The following is a 19,381-nucleotide window of genomic DNA, read 5'->3' on the forward strand; positions in this document are numbered from 1 at the left end:
AAGGTGGTGCCCAGAATGAAACACAGTATTCTGCATGTAGTCCAAGAAGGGAGGAGAACATTGAGACTATTACCTTCCTTGTCTGGACACTACTTCTATTAATATAAGGTTTTCTGACTCCAAGTCCAGTGTCTTTCCATTACACTATGCTGGTATTACTTAAGCTAATAAATCACTATCCTTCACAATAGAAACCTTAACAAGACCGTAAGTAATGAATATGCTATTACCATCTCTGTTTCTGGACATTAGCCCAAACTTGGTGATGTAATCGAAATAGTTCCAAAATAAGTTTCTGTATAGTGCATTTATGTGTGTAGTTGAAGCACCATTTTTAAAATGAGTTAGGTTTAAAAAACTCTTGGCAAGTATTTACAATGGATATGCTGAAGCCAGGTGGCTCTTTCTGTAATCATATTTTTGGTTATACATTTTCCTCTGTGCTCATCAGCATCAGAAATCAGAACCCCAGTGTAGGAACTATGTGATATCTGATGTGCCGATCAAAGTTCCAGCTTATTTATATTCAGCAATCTTTTAATGAGACCAAAGTGGGTTGATTATATTTCCAATAAGGTTTTGTTAAATTTCCCACTTCACCCTTAACTAAAGCTGGCTGATGTGTGTTATTTGCTAGGGTAGGGAAAAGAGTTCAAAAAGTGTGGAGCATTAATGTAACCCATCCTAACTATTGCATCCTAACTATTGGAAAAAAACTCCAACTCTATGAGTTAGTTTCTTCTCTTTCTTCTTCCTTCTTCCTTCTTCCTTCTTTCTTCTTCTTCTTCTTCTTCTTCTCTTCTTCTTCTTCTTCTTCTTCTTCTTCTTCTTCTCTTCTTCTTCTTCTTCGTCTTCTCTTCTTCTCTTCTTCTTCTTCTTCTTCTTCTTCTTCTTCTTCTTCTTCTTCTTCTTCTTCTTCTTCTTCTTCTTCACCACTACTTACCATCACTATCATCATCATCCTATACAGAGGACAACAACTCATTTATATCTTAGGGTTAATGTACCTTAGCCCTTCAATTGCCTATATTCTACAGGGATTTACACAACTTGTTGCTACATAGCATCATTGACTTAGAGCTGGAATACACTATATAGCAAATAGAATATATATACAAATAGAAGAAAATTGAGCCCTAGAGAAGTAAAGTGATTCATTTAAGGTCCCACAGTTAGTTAAATGGAAGAGCTTAGATTCAAACTTGGCTGCTCTGGTTCTAAAGCTAGTTCTCTTTCCACTGTGCCACACTGCTGCACTGAACTTATTTGCTGTCCCAGAGTCTGCTATATGTTATATAGATTAGCTCAGGCAGAAATCTTCCCCAACCCTAGAAAAAGAAACAGATTGCTATCTGTCCCTGCAGAGTGGCATAAGCAGAACAAGGAGAAAAATGTATACAATGACAACATTCTTGTAAAGACAAACAACACTGAAAGACTTTAAAACTCTCTTCAATGCAATGACCAGCCGCAATCCCAAAGGACTCATGATGAAACATGATACCTACCTCCTGACAGAGAGGGATTCAGTATGCAGACTGAGACTTTTTTTGGACAAGGCCAATGGGGAATTTGTTTTGCTGGACCATACATACTTATAACAGTGGTTTTATTTATCTTTCTCAATGGGGAGGAAGAAGGTTAGAGGGAGAGTTGGATTTTTTTTTTATTTAAAAAACAAAATTTAACCTTAAACAAGGCAGCTGCCTATATGCCTTTACTCTGTGAAGGATCTGAATAACTTGAAAACCAGTTATCATGAATAAGAAGCTTTGGGCTAACATGAATGGAATAAGAATTTATTAAGCACTTATGTGCCAGGCACTGTGTTAAGCACTTTATAACTATCATTTCTTAATACTTTTAAGATACTTCTCATTCTCCCCAAGAAGAGCTGTACCTGAGATTCAAACAGAACAACTTAGAAATGCCCTGCCTCCCCGGAGGCTTTTGGACCTATTACCAATAAAATTACTTTGGCACAGATATATGGTACATATATCTATCTGATTAATTATTTTAAGGCAAACCCTAGTCTTAGGCATTGTTTTATCCTGTACAAGCCTAGCAATATGCTTTTCAAATAGAGTAATACTCTATAAATGTGTTAGTGAGTAAATAACTAACTCGGTTTTTTAAAACATGTTTAAGCATATCATAAGTACGTTTTGAGGGGAATCACTATTCTTTTAATTATATCGAATGTAAAAAATTCAACTTTTCAAAATACAAGTCAGGATTCTCAACACAAAAGTAGCATGTTGTCACACAAGCACCTTTTTCACGGTGCACGCCTCAGTTTTCTAGATGCAGTTTTACCCTTTTATTTACTGTGGTTTTCTTTCCAACGAACTTTACCTCTGATAGGAAATTACATCAGTTAAGCTCACTTCATTCACGGGACTGTGGTGGAACTGACTGAGTGCATCTATGCTTTCCCCTGGTATCACTGATGGGACTTCTTATTTTCAAATTCATTGCCCCACACACTCCCTTTCTTTTCATTTGCCCGCTACTTAAGAAGAAACTACGAAAAGGATCCAGGGAGGAATTTAGCCACGATGGCGGGAACCAGGTGAAAGTTTTAGGGGAAGAAAAGACTTTTAGTTAAGTGTGTTCGCAAAAACCTGTCCAAGGTACTGAGCGTCTGTTTTAAATATGCAGAATTTCAAGGAGAACGACAGCTTGGAGCTCTGAGGTGTTTGAAAAGTGGAGTTGAGGGGAGAGAACTGAAGTTACGAGACCACTACCGATTAAAATCTTCAAACTGAAGAGCTTCTGTTGTAGACCGTTAGCCCACCCCGGGCACAAAAAGCAATCAGCGAAGTTGTGTCTGTGGGTAGAAATTATCTGACGCAATGCTACTCGTGTGTGTGTGTGTGTGTGTGTGTGTTTGGGGAGCGATAGTAAAGGGCAGTCTCTGGCAGCACACAGAACGGGACTTTTTTTCTCGGAGGAAGAGAAATGAGCGGGAATTTATGGGGAAGGGCGCTCTCCTAGTGCCTGTAGGCACATGGCTGATGGGGATAATGAATGTTCGAGTCCGTACGTTTTGGTGGGTCTGTCAGAAAGTCAGAGGCTGAGTGTTAGTGAGTTCAATGCTAAGTTTGCTTTGGAGGGTCCGCAAACGGAATATTCCGCAGCCCTCTCGCGGGCCCACACTGGGCCTCTCTCCCCCTCCTCCACTGAAGGGCTACTCCTGCTACCCTTTCGGGAATCCTCCCTCTGGCTACTCTACTCTGAAGTCCCGAGAGGGCCTGCTGAGCATGTGTGAACAGTGCCGCGCATGCTCGGTGCGTAGAACAGGTTTACTGAAGCGGTTAGCCGCGGCTTCTAGTACAAGTGGCTTCCTCCGCCTCCTCGGCCCGTCCCCAGCCCCCTCCCCTTTCCCTCCCCCTCCCCTCCCCTTTCCCTCCCTTCCCCTCCTTTCCCCCTCCCTTCCCTTCCCTTCCCCTCCCCCTCCCCTCCCCCTTCCCCTCTCCTCTTCTCCTACTCCTACCCTCTTTTCCCCACTTTTTTACTCTTTTCCCCTCTCTTCTCCTCCCCTCCCCTCCCGTCCCCTCCCCTCCGCTCTTCTCCCCTTCCCTTTCCTCTCCTCTTCCTCTCTTCTTCCCCTGCCCTCCCCTCCCCTCCCCATTCCTCCCTCAGCATCCTCCTCCTCCCATAGCTTCACCCCAGGCTGGGGAATCTCCGTTGACGTCCGGGTGACGCCGCTGTGCTGCCGCCGTAGGGGGTTTCAGGCGCCGGCCGCACAGGTAACGCCGCCGCCGCCGCCGCCGCCATATTGGCTAAGCCGCGAGCGGGGGAGGGCGCGAGGGAGGGGGTTGGGACTCCGACTCGCGCGGGGGGGGGGGGGGGGGGGGGTGGGGGGGGGGGGGGAGGGGGGTGTGTGAGTCGCGGCTGAGCAGCAGTCGCAGTAGAGGCGGGAGCGGGCACCTCGCGGCAGCAGTCTCAGCCTCAGTCCCACTTAGCGGTGGCGGCAGCGGCGGCGGCAGCAGCACTTCCACCCCCGTGCGCCCCCTCTATGGGAAGCGGCAGCGGGCGGTAGAGGGCAGCCCTTGCTCCGCGCGCGTGAGGTAGCCCAGCGGGTCCGCGCGCCCGCGGAGCGGAGCGGAGCGCGGGGAGGAGGGAGCGCGGGAGGAGGGAGCGCGAGCGCGGGGAGGAGGGAGAGAGCGAGCGAGCAAGCAAGCGAGCCGGTTGCTGGGCTCGCGGCGGCGGCGGCGGCAGCGACAGCAGCGACGACGGGATGTGTGGCCGCGACGGCGGCCGCCGGCTCCTCCTCGGCGGCTGGTGAAGGGGCGATGCTGCCGTTTGCTCCGCTGGAGGATCCCTGGCACCACAAAATGGAGGTGTGCGGCGGCGGCGGAGCAGGAGGAGGCGGCGGCGGCGGAGCAGGAGGAGGCGGCGGCGGCGGTGGCGGTGGCAGCGGTAGCGGTGGCGGCGGCGGCGGCGACGGCGGTGGCGGTGGCGGTGGGAGCAGTGGTGAGGTGAGTGAAGAACCCGGGCTGGCGCGAGCCGCCCGCTCTCTTTCCCCTGTCCGGTGGGGAATGGGATCCCAAGGCGATCCCCCTCGTGGCCCCGGGTCCCTTCCCCCTCCTCTGAAGGCTCCCCGGGGCGGAGGTAGGAGAACCGGGGCGCGGGACGGCTGGAGGTTGGAGCCCGAGAGCGCCGGGCTGGCGCGCGGGTCCTGCTGCTCACGCTGCTGTTGCTGCCGCTGCTGCTCGCTTTAACTTTGCCCCCCCCCCCCTCTCCCCGACTCCCCGGGAGTAGGGAGACCCGGGCCCTGAGGTCGGGCACTTTGGGGGAACAGCGGCCGGGGAGCCGCAGCAGCCGCGGCTGACAGCGGCGTAGAAAAGCGACCAGCGAGCGGGCCAGGCGAGGAGCCCCGGGCGCTTAGGGACGCGCGCGCCTCTCCAACTTCCTTACCGAGCTCTTCCCGGCGCGGGGCTGCGAAGAGCTCGGGGCAGTGGCGCCCCGGAGCGCGCGGCGCAGCCGAGCCGCCGAGCCTCCAGCTTGCCTTGTCTCCACCCTCCCCGGAGCGCTGCCGGGCCGAGCCGCCGATGCGCCCCGTCCTTCTCCTCCGTCCTGAATCCCCCAAAGTCAGCCTCGGATTTTGCAAAAGTACTTTTCAGAAAATCGAGGCGGCTTTCCAGCCAGCCCCTCTATGTCGCTGACTGCCCGAGACGGAAAGCTGGGGTGCTCTCGCTGTTCCTGGGCTCACTAGACGATGATGGGCAAGGAGCGGGTGATGTGCTGTGCAAAGAAATGTGTGTGCCTCGGAAGGTGGGAGATGCCTCTGCTCTCATCTTACTTTCCTAATTGCTATTTTTTTCGTGTGAACGAACAGCAGAGGCCACCTCGTTACTCCTTAAAAAGTCACTTCCCACCGAGGTGCCTTCCAATAGGGGATTTTGAGGTTCCATGGAGCCCGGGTGCCCAGCAATCACCTTTACTTTAAAGAACTAGTTCCGTTTTCCCAAGAAAACCAGCCAACCCCGAATGCTAGACTAGAGTACGTTCGTTCCTTTTTTTCTTTTATTCCAGTTGAACTGGAGGTCAGACGATGTTTGCCACGTTCATTTTTAATGAACGTCTGGATATTAGAAATGAAGACAGAGGTAGAGGAAAGTTGGCGCTTCACTGTTCCTGGGAAAGATTTTGCTAGATGGCGTTTCTTCATAGTGTAGGCAGTTCAGAAATAATTATTTTATCTTTTAAATCAGAAAACGTGGTAGAGGTTAATTTGTTCCTGGGGTATTGCTCTGCTTTCTATTCAAAGTTTTTCTCTCTCAGCGATGACTAAAGGGTTTATTGTAGCAGCTTTTTTATGTAAAAGAAATTTATTCAGAGAATTTAACATTGAAAGGTATTTTGAGAATCTGTCAAAGTGAGAACATTTAAAATACAAAATAGGTTTAAAACTGATCATTTTAATGACATTTGCCTTTTGGTTGTTGTGATTTAGCACTTCATCATGGTCTTGTTGCCTCAGTGTTTTGAACACACATTCACATAGAAATTGTTAAACCACTCAACTGTAAGGTTAAAAAACCAATTACGGAAAGATGATTTTTTGTTTAAAATAATATATTGTTGGCCAAATTTTACACTGAAGTCAGTCTTAATTCAGTTAAGTGAAAAACAAATGAATAGTTTGTGTTTTGATGTGATTGTTTTAGAGATTTTTTTTTTAACAACAAAAAGATGGATTTCCTGCTTCTTTATTTTGTTCTACTTATTTATAATTTATGTCCTATTGTGCTGTTGTTTGGTTATAGGAAGTTTGTTTCTTTCAAATAATTCTCTAAAGAATAAGTGTTGGAGGTTTTTGTTTGTTTTGTTTTATTATTATTATTATTTTTAAACTATGGATCATGTATTTAATTTTTTATTTTTATTTTTATTTTTATTTATTTATATATATATATATATATATATATATATATATATATATATATATATATATATATATATATATATTTAATTTATTTATTACTGACTTTAGAGAAAATACAAGGATCCCTTTACTTTTTAAACTCCAGGAAATAGAACCGAAATCTATAAGCTGAATCCTGGAAAGAATACTATTGGGACTAGATTTACATTTTTTATAGCCTTTGTCAGTTCTTTGTAATTCTATGGTTTGAGTACATGCAGTTCCCTAAATCCTAACAGGTTTCTTTCCAGAAGTTTGATTGTGACTTTATTGAAATTTGAAAAGGATTTTTATCATGGAAACTGTTATGGTAGGGAGATAAGTTTCCATATTATTTCCTAGTTAGCTTATTATCCTTCAAGGAGATAATCTTTGTAAATCCAATGAACCATTTTAAAGTGTTTAGCATAGAGCCTATCACACTGTAGGAATTTGATAAATGTTTGTTTCCTTCCTTTCATCCAGTGAACTTCCTTTCTATTGCTTGTAAAATTCTAGAAACGTTATCAAAAGAAAAACATTGATCAAAATACTAGTATGTTTTCATCCATAACCAGTCATACCAGATTTCCTTAATTTCCCTTTAGGATAGAGTAACTACCAGAGTGATACATTTAGTGAATGTTATAGAGAGATTAGGTATACTTACATTTCAGGAAAGCAGTTGACAGTCATTGCAATTCTGGAAAGCAAGTTAGAGATGAAGTGGGATACAATTAGGTAAATTCAGAATTGTCTGACCATCCTCCAAAAGTAGTGTCCATTTGGGAGTAAGTCTCTGGCGGAATGCCCCAAGGATCTACCCTTTGGCTTTTTGCTGGTTTACACTTGTTGGGTACCCCCCCCCCCCACGGGTCTGATGAATGAATGCATTCAGCAAATTGATCTCAGCATTCATTAATATTGCCTACTATGTGCTACACTTGACCACTGCTACAAGTTAGTTATACCTGTAGGCAGCATGAGAGGATCTGCCTGGATGCAGCAAGCCACTTGGCCTTAATGCTTGCTATTACAACACTGCTCTATTCCTTAGTCTTTTCAGCAAGGTGGGAGAAAAACGAAATGAGTTTTCTTGGGAAAAAAATCTCCAAAGGAGACAGTGGTTACACTAACTATGGGTTTGGTGTCAAGTCCTGATAATATGCTATTCTGACCATAGACACTTCTTAATTGGAGGCTGGCTGAAGGAATTCATGAATCAATAGCTTGCAGAAAACAAAAAGTGAAAAAAGCAACATCTTCTTTAATGAAGAATGAACATGAAACAACAAAGCCACCTTAGCAAGACAAATAAAAGTAGCTTCAAGCAAGTCTAGAAGATGAACTCAGGAGCATAGAATAAAGAATCAGAGAATTATACAAATTAATTGCCATTCTCGAATAATTGTATTGCACAAATATATGCCTTAAAGTGGTGTGATGGTAAAAATTTTAGGTTTTATAGTATGATAGAAACAATATGGAGTAAGGGAAGAATGCAGGGTTTTTTTTTTCCCCTCTTTTCTCATAGCTGATAGAGAGCTTTTCCTCAATCCCTTTAACCAGTCATTAAATGGCATAGGCTCCAGTCCCCTTACTGTCTTATTCATTCATTTTGCACCCACTTAAAATTGGTCCTTCAGTTTAACAGAATCCTTTCTAAATCATGGTGTTCAGAGCTTACATATCTAGAGTTCTCAGATAAAGTTTTCACCATGATACATATTTCAATACATACTCACTTTCTACCCTCCCCAATATAACATTTGATGAAATGTTGAAAGCCATTGCTCAAATAGATTGATACAGTAAAACCATTTGCGAAAAATAGATAATCCTTATGCAAGTGTGTATATCCTTCACGAGTGACAGGTATATCTTAAGATGCAAGTTGCAGCAGGCCTTTTTTGGGAAGCTCTTTGGAGTCCTTGAGAACCATTAAAGTCATTAGTACTAACTTGAGCTAAGCAGAATAAACCAACCGCTGCCTAGTAGGAAATACTTTAGCTGCCTTTCTCAAGTCATTAAACTAAATTTCTGAATGTCTAAAGGTTCCACAAGAACTTCCTAATGTTATATTATTTTGATCTATTTAGATCAGCTCAAAAGTAACTTGGCATTTGCATTACTAAGATCTCTCTTAAAGTTTGCTGACATTTGCTTGATTTTCTGTGACTTTAAATCTTAGAGATTTAAGGCTAGAAGGAACTCTAGAGGCCTTCTAATAAAATACAACCATTTACAATCTATTTTAATTAATTCATCAAGTAATTTTGAGGCCTTACTAGGTGAAGGAAAAAAAAGTTACTGTAGCAACTAGTAATAGGGTCCATCTGACTTGCATGGGGACCTTCCTAACATACACAATTAACATAATGAAATGCCCAGAAGCAATTATCTTTTCATCTATCACCCTGTGCCTCTCACAAACATAAAGCAAATGTCTGATGAACAGAAGAATTTTGTATCATTGTGCTATGTAGACCAATAAATTTAAATTGTCAAAAAAATTTCTCCTTTTCTCTTTTCTGTGGTAGTAAGACAATATGATATGGTGGATAGTAGGTTGTCGTTCAAGAAAGACCTGAGATCCAGCCATGCCTGATGTACACTAGCTTACGACCTGGGCACATTACTTAATACCTCCTGGCCCAGGCAAATACTCTAATACTGGTTTCCACATCAGGAGTTCTCCCATGTTGAACACCACTTTTCCTACCTTTCCCTTTTATTTTTCTAATTCAATGATCTTAGGTTCATTGATTATTTGCATTCTTTTATCTTAGGTTCATTGATTATTTGCATTCTTTTATCTTTCCTCTCGGCTGCTTATTTGTCTCTTAGTCTGATAGCTGTTTTGTAAGAAGAGCAGTGATGTGCATAGCAATTCAGTTTGACTTAAGTCAATATGGATCAAACCCTTGATCATGGAGGTCACAGCTAATTGATGATCGGGCCTATGTAGTCCTTGTATTTATCTCTTTTTTTAAGTGACTAAAAGCCACTTTCATGATCATCCTTGTATTTAGGCTTGCTAGTGCTGGGGACCTAGGATTGTTATATACCTTTTAGAATGAGGAGCAATCACATTATGGGAGTTGAATTTCTGGGTCAGCAAGTCTAACTCTCCAAGTTGCTAGTACTATTTCTCAATTCAGTAGATTTAGGTTCTACTACATCCTAATTATTGAGGTGTGAACAGGGAGTATGCCAGGGAACATAATGTTCATTCTCCAAAGTGCTTTGTTGTAGCAACTGCATAGAATTTGGTATTTAGATCTTTTCTCGTCCTTTTCTAGGTATATCATAATGGCAGTGTTGAGTACCTAGACAGTAAGATGAGTAACAGCTGCCTCTCCCCAGCTTATGTGGCCACTTGTCTGTCAACTGTGTATATCCTGTATACCAGTGCCCCCTCAGGAGCATGGAGGAAGTTAGCTTTGAGAGGGCTGACTTCATGTGGGCGTCTGGAGAGTTGCATGAGACTGCTTTAGAAGCCACGATAGGACCATTTTCTAGAAACAATAGCATATCCAAAGGGGCAGATGTTTGAAGCAGGGTGGATCATGGTGAGAATATTTGAATCGGGTTCAGTTGCTTAACTTGAGGCTGATTACTTTGGCTTACTTGAAAGAAAATGGTTTTATTCTCAGTGTTACAGTTTAGTGCATTCTAAAATTAGAAAGTCTTTGTGATCAAAAAGCTTGATTTCTTTACTTTCCTGATAGACTTAGTATATGGTCCGTGTGCTCAGAAACACTGAAGGTGATTCAGAGATTTTTCCCTTCCCAAATATCCTTGCCTCCTACCCCCACCTCTTACCAGTCACTTATTTTTAGGACTCAAACCTTCTAAGATCTCAATGTAGGCATCCTCCTACCCATGGGGAGGTGTTTTTGCATATCTCTGCCAATAAGGGTGCTGGTGCTTCCTTATTGGCTTTCACAAAGTAGGAAAGATAAAGTGCTCTTCTTCCAGTGCCTTCATTCATGAAGATCTTATAGACACTGAGATAAGAGGTAAGTAGGACAATGCTTTTCCTGTTTTGGGGTGTTTGTGAATATGTGCTGTGTATCGCAATGTCCTATGCATACTGTGGCTTACAACCATATATTCATAGAGTATCTATTTTTAGATTGCTCTTCTGTTGCTGAGGCAACTCAGTATACTTTCTTGTGCATATTTTTAATTTATACTTGTATTAATTACCAAAAAAAGTGGACTCTCTTCTTACAGTAGACAATTGTTCTTAGCATGCTTTTGAAAAGTTAAGACTTGGTACTTCTCTGGTGCAGAATTAGGCATCAGAGGGGGTGGGGGGGAGAGCTTTGTGGGGCAGAGAACCTTTTAAGGAAGGAAAAGAGGAAGCATAAAATTCTGAGAGAGATGTATTTTGGTGAATATGCCCTTGTGAATAAAGGGAACTCTTAGGTATGAGGACCTTTTGTTTGCTTTGAATTCCTATATGTCTGGGATTAAAACTGCAAAATATTATTAGGAAATTCACCCTTACGTGAAATTTTATTTTATGAAAGACTTTCAGATTTTAGTTCCCAATACTCTGGATAGGAAAATTACCTATCTAATAAAGTCATAAACTTAATAGAATTGATTCTCAAATTTTGCAGTGATGGAGAGGTAGCAGAAGCATAGCTTACCAAGAATGTCTGTAACTCCAAAGATCAAGGTGTTTTATGATTTGAATGTGTTTTGTGCAGTTCAGTTCATTCTCCTTCCCTGCCAAAAAGCCAAATGATCATACTGTCCCAATTGCCCTAGACTTAGAAACACCGATCTAAAAGAGAGAACTTTTTTTACCTTTTTTTTTTTTTTTTTTCTCAGCCCTCTTTGGAACAGGATATGTGTTACATGTTTGGAGTTAAAAAGGCTCCTCTGCTGGAGAGTCTAGGCTACTGGTTAACTATAAACTGAAAGCCTGGGGCAAAAAAGGAAGCCCCTGAATAAGTCATTTAAAAAAATTATCATATGTACTGTTGAATTTAAAAGCAAGATTTGTCCAATAAGTCAGCAAGTTATACACTTCAGTTGAAACAAGGTGAAGGAAAGTCTAATTAAGTTAATTTCCCTGAGAACTTTTCAAAGACAAAAACCAAATTGCTTGCTCTGAGAATGTTGAAGAAATTCACATAATAGCTACTACAATAAAATATGTTATAAGGCTTTCTCATTGGGTTTGTAAAGATAAGTGTGTATGTGTTGTGTACATGCACACATAGTTTAGAAAATATTCTTTTAAAATTCTTTCCCCAAATGAAGCAGGTGTCACTGTCTTAAAAGTAATTTGTTTAGCCTTCCCAGAATAGTATGACAGATTGAAGTTAAATCAGGATTTTAGGTTGTTAATGATGTAGCAACAAGTTTTGATCCTTGAGAGAGTTTTATTAGTTATGTACAGTAAAACCATGATTAACTAGAACCTTCAATTCCTTCCCTTCAGCTAACATGCCAGTTGTAGAAAACATTTTCTTTCATCGCTTTCTGGATTCTCCTTTGCCCTTATGTTGTTTTATGCTTAGCTGTGCCAGTGCCCTATCTCTGCCCCTCCCCCTCCTTGAAGGCAGTTACTGTCATGTTTTATATTTATATCCCCAATGCCTAGCACAGAGTCTTTCACATAATAGACACTTTATAAATTGTTAGCTTGAAAAATGACAAAATAAACTGAAACTACTTGTAACTTCTGTGTTAGACTCAATGTAGATTTTGCCCAATGCTACATACTTTCCATAGTTTTATTTAATAAAGTGTATTTATTATGTATCAGAAGATGATAAAGTGCTTACAGTATCCAGAATCTTCCTCCAAAATAGACATGTCCAATATTCTCTACTTGTGAATTAGGAAAGTAGATTAATAGGTTCGAGGAAGTTAAGGTTAAATTTTACTGTACCTAGTCTTCTTCCTTAGTTGTTCTTCATCACATGGCTTTATGCCCACCCAAGCAAGCAAAGATAATTTTATGAGAAGCTAAAATGATAAAATTAGTTGATTGTTGGAAAATGTAAAATCATGGGAAATTTTGTCCCCACGCTATTAAATCAGGTATATTTGTTTTAGCTTACTTAGAGCTTCTTTTTCAGAGCTTAATTAATAAGGATGCATATAAATTCCCATGTACTAATAAGCTCATATGGAATGTACTTTTTGATTTAGTTCTCAGTAGTTATTTAGAATGGAAAGATACTGAGTTAGTCAGGTCTGATATATTACAATTGGGAAGTTATTCATTTAAAATTAGTAGGTTTTCTTTAGAACTTCAACGTTTTACACGTTTTTTTTTTTTTTTAAACAGTATGACAATTAAAAACAATAATGAAAATGATAGATAACATTTATAGAACTTATTGTGTGCCAGACTCTGTGCTAAGCACTTTACACTTATTTCATTTTATCCTCACAACAATCATGGGAAGTAGGTGTTATGATCACCCCCATATTATGGATGAGGAAACTGAGACAGACAGTGGTTAAGTGACTTGCCCAGGGTCACACAGCTAGTAAGTGTCTTGAAGCAGGTTGTGAATTCGGGGATTCCTAACTCTAGGCCTGGCACTCTGTCTACCTCACTACTCCATATATTTAAATATAACTTACCGTATGTCTTTCCTGGAACAGAGAGGGTCTGGGACTTCATAGATTTGGGGAGTTCATGCTTTGTAAACTCATTTTGGCAACTTGTTGGTAATTGATGGTCTTATGGAGTTCTGTAAGGCACTGATACAGTAAGTGACTTCTCTGGGGTCATTCAACTGTTAGATGTCTGGGGACTTAAGCCCACCTTTCCTTGGTTTCTTAGCCCACCTTCTTTTCTTCTAGGACATGTTCCCTTTCACGTGAGTCAGAGAAATGTATATATTTTTACCTGATGAATTTTAGGGTGCATGGGAATTTTTAGATAATTTCTTGTAAAAGGTTTGTGGCAAAGAATAGCTTTCTTCTATTGTTTTGGTCTGTTCGCCCTGATTACTTTTTCTTCTTATCTTTTTACACTCCCCCCTTTCCGGACTAGTTCTCTCCCACATTCTCCCATATTATCTGTTTATCTGCTCTCTCCTCTACCCCCACCTCTTCCCATGACTCTTCCCACTAAGAATTTTGCACATACTCTTTGTTTAGTTAATATTATGAAATAGGGTATGTAAATTTCCTATAGTACTCCTCTATCAGTAAACCTCAAATTAGAAACCATACTTGTGCATTTTCTCTTCTTAAATATTTTCTCTTTTTTTTCAAGTTTTTGTCTTTTCATTTTCAAGAAAATAAAGATTCCACATACTCCCAATATGATTTTCCCTTGGTGATTGCCATTAGCAGCAGTAACAGGTACAAGCCAGTGGTATAATATCTAAATATAGGTGACATTCATAAAATGGAATCACTTTGAAAAAGAAAGAAAAATTATATGCTGAAGAAGAGCAGTAATCACTGGTCATTATATAAAACTCTGTGTGTATGTGTGTGTGTTTATATGTGTATGTACATTCACAGCCATATATACATACATATCTGTACCCACATACATACAAATTTGAGGGAAAAACTGGTGAGCTCTATTCAGAACAATATATAGTAGTAGTAAATTTGAAGTGACCCCTGTGCTTTTCTGAGACTAAACCAGTATAGCAATTTAATTTATAGTATAGCTACATGAACACTTGATAATTTATTTTTTCTGGTTCTTTGGAAATAACAATTTTCAAAAATCTTACAGGAGACTGATGCATGTGAGTGTGACACACACACAATTCTTTCTTCTATCACCTATTGGCTCTACTTTGGAAATGCTTTTGAGTTCTTCAGGAATTTTCTTATCTAGAAAGGTTATTTTCATATGATTTCAACATCAGTTTGACAACAGCACTTTATTTTCCACCTTAAAAATTTATTTTTGAAATAAGGGTTATTCTCCATTTTGGACTCCATCTGGAATCTTGTGTTCACATCTTGGCACCATGTTTTAAAAAGGTCAGTGACAAGCTGAAGAACATCAAGAGAATAGTGACTAGGATGGATCAAAGAATAATTGAAATTTACTAAATTTATTTTGTTGGATTTTTTAAAAATGTATTTTGTATGGATGTATTTGTTTTCTTTTTTTCTCAAAAGTATTTTATTTTTCCAAATACATCTATAGATAGTTTTCAACATTCATTTTTATAAAACTTTGTGTTCCAAATTTTTCTCCCTCGCTTCCTTCCTTCTCCAAGACAGCAAGCAATCTGATATAGGTTAAATATGTGCTATCCTTTTAAACATATTTCCATATTCCTCGTATTGTGCAAGAAAAATTAGACCAAAAGGAAAATAAAAAAAACATGAGAAAAACAAAAACAAAGGTAAAAATACTGTGTTTCGATCCACATTCAGTTTCCATAAGTTCTCTAGATATGATAGACATTTTCTATCCCAAGTCTATTGGAATTGTCTTGAATCACCTCATTGTTGAAAAGAAACAAGTCCATCACAGTTGATCATCATACGATCTTGTTAATTGTTCTTGCCACTACAAATAGCTGCTAGAAACATTTTTGCACATGTGGGTCCCTTTCCCTCCTTTATGATCTCTTTGGGTTATAGACCCAGTAGAGACACTGCTGGATCAAAGGATATGCACAGTTCAGTAGCTCTTTGGGCATAGTTCCAAATTATTTTCTGGAATGGTTAGATCATTTCATAACTCCACCAGCAATGTTTTAGTGTCCCAGTTTTCCTACATTCCCTCCAACATTTTTCATTATATTTTCCTGTCATCCTAGCCTCCTAGAGGTATGAGATGGTACTTCAGATTTGTCTTAATTTGCATTTCTCTAATCAACAGTGATTTAGAACATTTTTTCATATGACTTGCAATGGCTTTAAATAAAACGTACTTTGGAAGTGACTGAATTTATATGATTATGTTCTCAACATTGTTTTGATATTCAAAAACAATCTATGAGAAATGAGCTATTTACAGTCTATAGTCTTTGTTGTTTGGAATGATTATTTGTGCAGAGTATTTTGAAATTTTTCCATAAATGGAGTTTTATGTGTTTCAGTTATTACTTTACTACTTGAATGGATTCATGAGTTTTTCAAAATACATATTTCCTCCATTAGTATAGATTACAAGTTACCTGTGTTGTTGTTTTTTTTTTGGGGGGGGGGTTATTCTTGCCTATTCCCTTGCATAAATTCTCCATTGAGAATCCACCTCATGTTACTGGAGACATTCCCCTAGGTCTTTTAATATTTTGTGGATACCTGTGCTACACTTCTGCTGTCCATCTAATATCCCTCATTCTCATTATGTGACTGGCCCATCTTCTTTTCTAATTATGCATATTATGATTTCTTCTATTTCACTTCTTAAGATCATTAGTGCTTTTTTATAATAACTTTTTATTTTTCCAAATACATGCAAAGACAGTTTTCGATATTCACTCCTGCAAAACCTTGTGTGATATACTTTCTTCCCTTCCTCCCCCTCCGCTAGATAGCAAGTAATGCAATATAGGTGGAACATGTGCTATTCTTCTAAACCTATTTCCACATTTATCATGCTGCACAAGAAAAATCAGAAGATCATTACTGATAATGTGCTTCAGCTTGCATATATATCTATTATGGATTGTTCTATCTGTCTCAAGTCATCCACAATTTTTTGGTGCTTTGGAAATTGTAATGCCCTATGATTCATAGCCATATGGCATCATTACAAGGTTGGCCACTAGGTAATGAATTCTTCAGCTATGATGACCCACAAAATGGTTTAATACAGGGGAGAATGAAACATAGTGGGGAAGCAACCACAAAATACTCAGTAAAGACAGTTTTGGAATAAATGGGTTCACCACTAATCACACATCTTTAGCTGAGGTGATGGGTAACCTTGGCAGTGTCAGAGGGAACTTTTTATGGTTGTGGGATATAACTTTGCCAGGTTTTCACAGAAAAATATTTGAGGAAAAGTCAGGTGAATAAATGTGGTAGCCGAATAGTGGGCCTATATATCATCTAGCTATTCCCAGGTCATTTTGAATAATATTAAAACTCTTTTGAAGAATTTTGGAATAATAGAAAGAGAACTGGTCTTGAAAGTCAGAAACTCTGTGTGGTGTTATTTTTTTGGGGGGGAGGCATTGCTTTTACTAGTTTTGTGGTCCTGGGCAAATCACTTAGCCTCAGTTTCCTCATCTTTTTAAGGAGAATAAACCTACTTACAACATCCACCATACAGATTGTTTTTAAGGATCAGGTATGAAATGTATATTAATTACTTTGTGTACTTTGTATAAATGTAGGCTGTTATCTTGTTGAGATGTTTAGATTACTATTTGTAATCTTTTAATGCAGATTAAAATTTCATGGATAAATGTTTCAAATGTGTTATCCATTTGTATCCATCCAGGATAATTTCAGTCAGTAGATCTGATCAGTGAAACCTATATGCTCAATGCAAGATAATGATAATGATGATAATACTAAGAAAAATAACTAAAATTTATGTAGTGCCTACTGCATGCTAGGCACTCTGCTAAGTGCTTTTTTTACAAATAATATCTCATTTGGTCCTCACAAGAATCCTGGGAGGTAGGTGCTCCTCAGCCCCATTTTACATTTTGAGGAGACTAAGGCTGACAGAGGTTAGTTAAGTGGCTCACCCAAGATCACACAGATATTGATTTTTCACAATATTTCTTGATTTGTGTTTGTCTTTTTATTCTTAATAGATATTTAAAATTTTTGGTTAGACTATCATTTTCTCCCCAGAGGTTCTTTCATTTTCCTCCTAGCTCTTGTATTACATTTGTGTATAAAATGCAAATTCTAATTAAATAGTATTTCAGAAGTATGTTTTAAAATACTACTTAAGTCTAAGAAATAACACGTTGTTATTGCCCACTTTATTTTTGGTTGAACCAGTGATCTCATCTGTGTAGGGAATGCTGGGTGTAGAAACTCCCTCTACTGATAAAAATATGTAATTTACAATCTTAGAGAGTTGCCAGGAACACTGACAGTAAAGTAATTTGTCCTTGGTGACTTAGCTCTTGTGTGCCAAAAGGGAACTTAAACAACCAAGTCTTTCTAACTTCAAGGCCTGGCTCTCTGTCCTCTATGTCAGTTGCAATATAAGGGTTAAATTATCAGAAATATTGCTATAGAGCACAATACACTGAAGAATAGAGGCTAATGGGTGAATTAATCAATATTTTGGATGTATTTATGATAATTTCTTGATAAATAATTAATTTCACAAGAATTATTGTTGATATGGATAACTTCATTAAATATGCTGATGTAATAATGCTGTCAGATGTGAGGACATAGCTACTGACATCAGAATATGTGCCTTATTTCACAGTCTGCTTTGTGTCCAATTTTCAGGAAACTCAGGGTAGTTTTCAGCTATGTAATAGTGAGCCAAACTAGCCCATATAGGAACCGTGAGTATATATATATGATAGCATGTAATTTAAAATATTGTGAGGCATGACTAGAAAGTAATGGAATTGATGTTCTTGTTTGCCATATAGAAAGTAGTCTCATTACTTTATAGTCACATTGTATATATGGCTTTGAAATGATGTTATATTAATTGCATTAAGCCCCAAGACGTTGCAGAGCCTCCTCAAAGAGATCTTCAATCATTCAAAGATGATTTGCTTATTAGTCCACAGAGGAAAGGCAAAAAAATGAAGGCTGTGAGTTGCCCAGGTTTCAGCATGACTCTCTAGCGCTTTTCTAACAATGCATATATTTGGGGCAAATGATACAGATAGTCAATGAGATGGGACCATGCTTGAAAAGGAGTGTAAATTGAATTGCTTTCAGGAAACTGCAGGGTACCTGTATTGACACCAAGCTTCTCCTAAGAGTAGATGCTTGTTTTTTCCAGTACAAACATTTTACTAGGATTGTAACACCTTGCCTCCAAAGAACTAAAAATGAGCATCACACAGAGGGCAGTGGAAAGGGACATTGTAACTATGAGGAGGTGCCACCTAAAACTGCAAAGGTGTTATAAAAAATTATAGGTTAGGAAGAGAAGATGGGCTAGTCTAGTGGTCCTCAAACTTTTTAAATAGGGGGACAGTTCACTGTCCCTCAGACTGTTGGAGGGCTGGACTATAGTAAACACAAAAAGCTCATGCTCTCTCTCTGCCCCTCAGCCCATTTGCCATAACCCAGCAGCCCGCATAAACATCCTCAGTGGGAGCATCTGGCCCGAGGGCCCCTGAGTCACTCGGTGAGAACGAGGGGTTTATCATTACTCTTATAACACTGAGAAAAAGTGAAGGTCATCAGCACTTTGGATGGGCCTTTTATGGTAAATTTCTGGGAGCATGTGGACAAAAGTCACACAGGATAGTCAGGCATGGATGTTCTGTGATCTTCATTGAGGGAATTTTCAAATTGATCACAGATACATTTGAGTAGTTGAGAGAGTTGTTTTTATTAAGGTTGTAGTTGAATGATACAGGCATTCATGAACAAGTAAAAGTTGGATTATCTGGTGTCTTCAAAAAACATTGACTGTTAGCACTCAGAACTTATTCTGCTTCTGAGATGTCAGGTTTTCCATTCACTATGTCCTGTGTTTTCAAATGCTGATTAGACATCCATATCTAGATTTTGCTGTGCTCATTGTGGTCAAGAATTAATTCACTGTTTGGCTTCCCTCAAAACTTTCTCTTTTGTGCAGCACACATTTATTATTATTATTTATTATTATTGTTTAATAAACACCTCTGTGCTTATTCTGATTTTTCTATTTCTGTTAAAGCCTTCTAGTCACCCATGTGTGAATCAAATACTTTTTTAAAGTCTAAAACACATTAAGGGCAGATAGAATCTTATATTCTTGACGTCTTTCAACTACTCATGGGATGAAAAAGATGTACTGTCCCTTTTAATGCCATTTGGAAGGAGCTACTTATTCCCTTTGGATATCCTCAG

The 19,381-nt window shown here is 39.6% G+C and overlaps 1 protein-coding gene across 1 annotated transcript in view; it reads left to right on the top strand.

Moving 5' to 3' along the window:
• Window positions 1-3,977: 3,977 nt before the first annotated feature.
• RPS6KA6 (ribosomal protein S6 kinase A6) overlaps window positions 3,978-19,381 on the top strand; it is a 96,274-nt gene continuing 80,870 nt past the window's right edge. The window contains 1 exon segment of the mRNA XM_074278137.1: window positions 3,978-4,487. Coding sequence (XP_074134238.1) covers window positions 4,302-4,487 — 186 coding nt within the window. The 5' untranslated portion in view covers window positions 3,978-4,301.

The sequence above is a fragment of the Sminthopsis crassicaudata genome, chromosome X, assembly GCF_048593235.1.
Source record: "Sminthopsis crassicaudata isolate SCR6 chromosome X, ASM4859323v1, whole genome shotgun sequence".
Taxonomy (NCBI): Eukaryota; Metazoa; Chordata; class Mammalia; order Dasyuromorphia; family Dasyuridae; genus Sminthopsis; species Sminthopsis crassicaudata.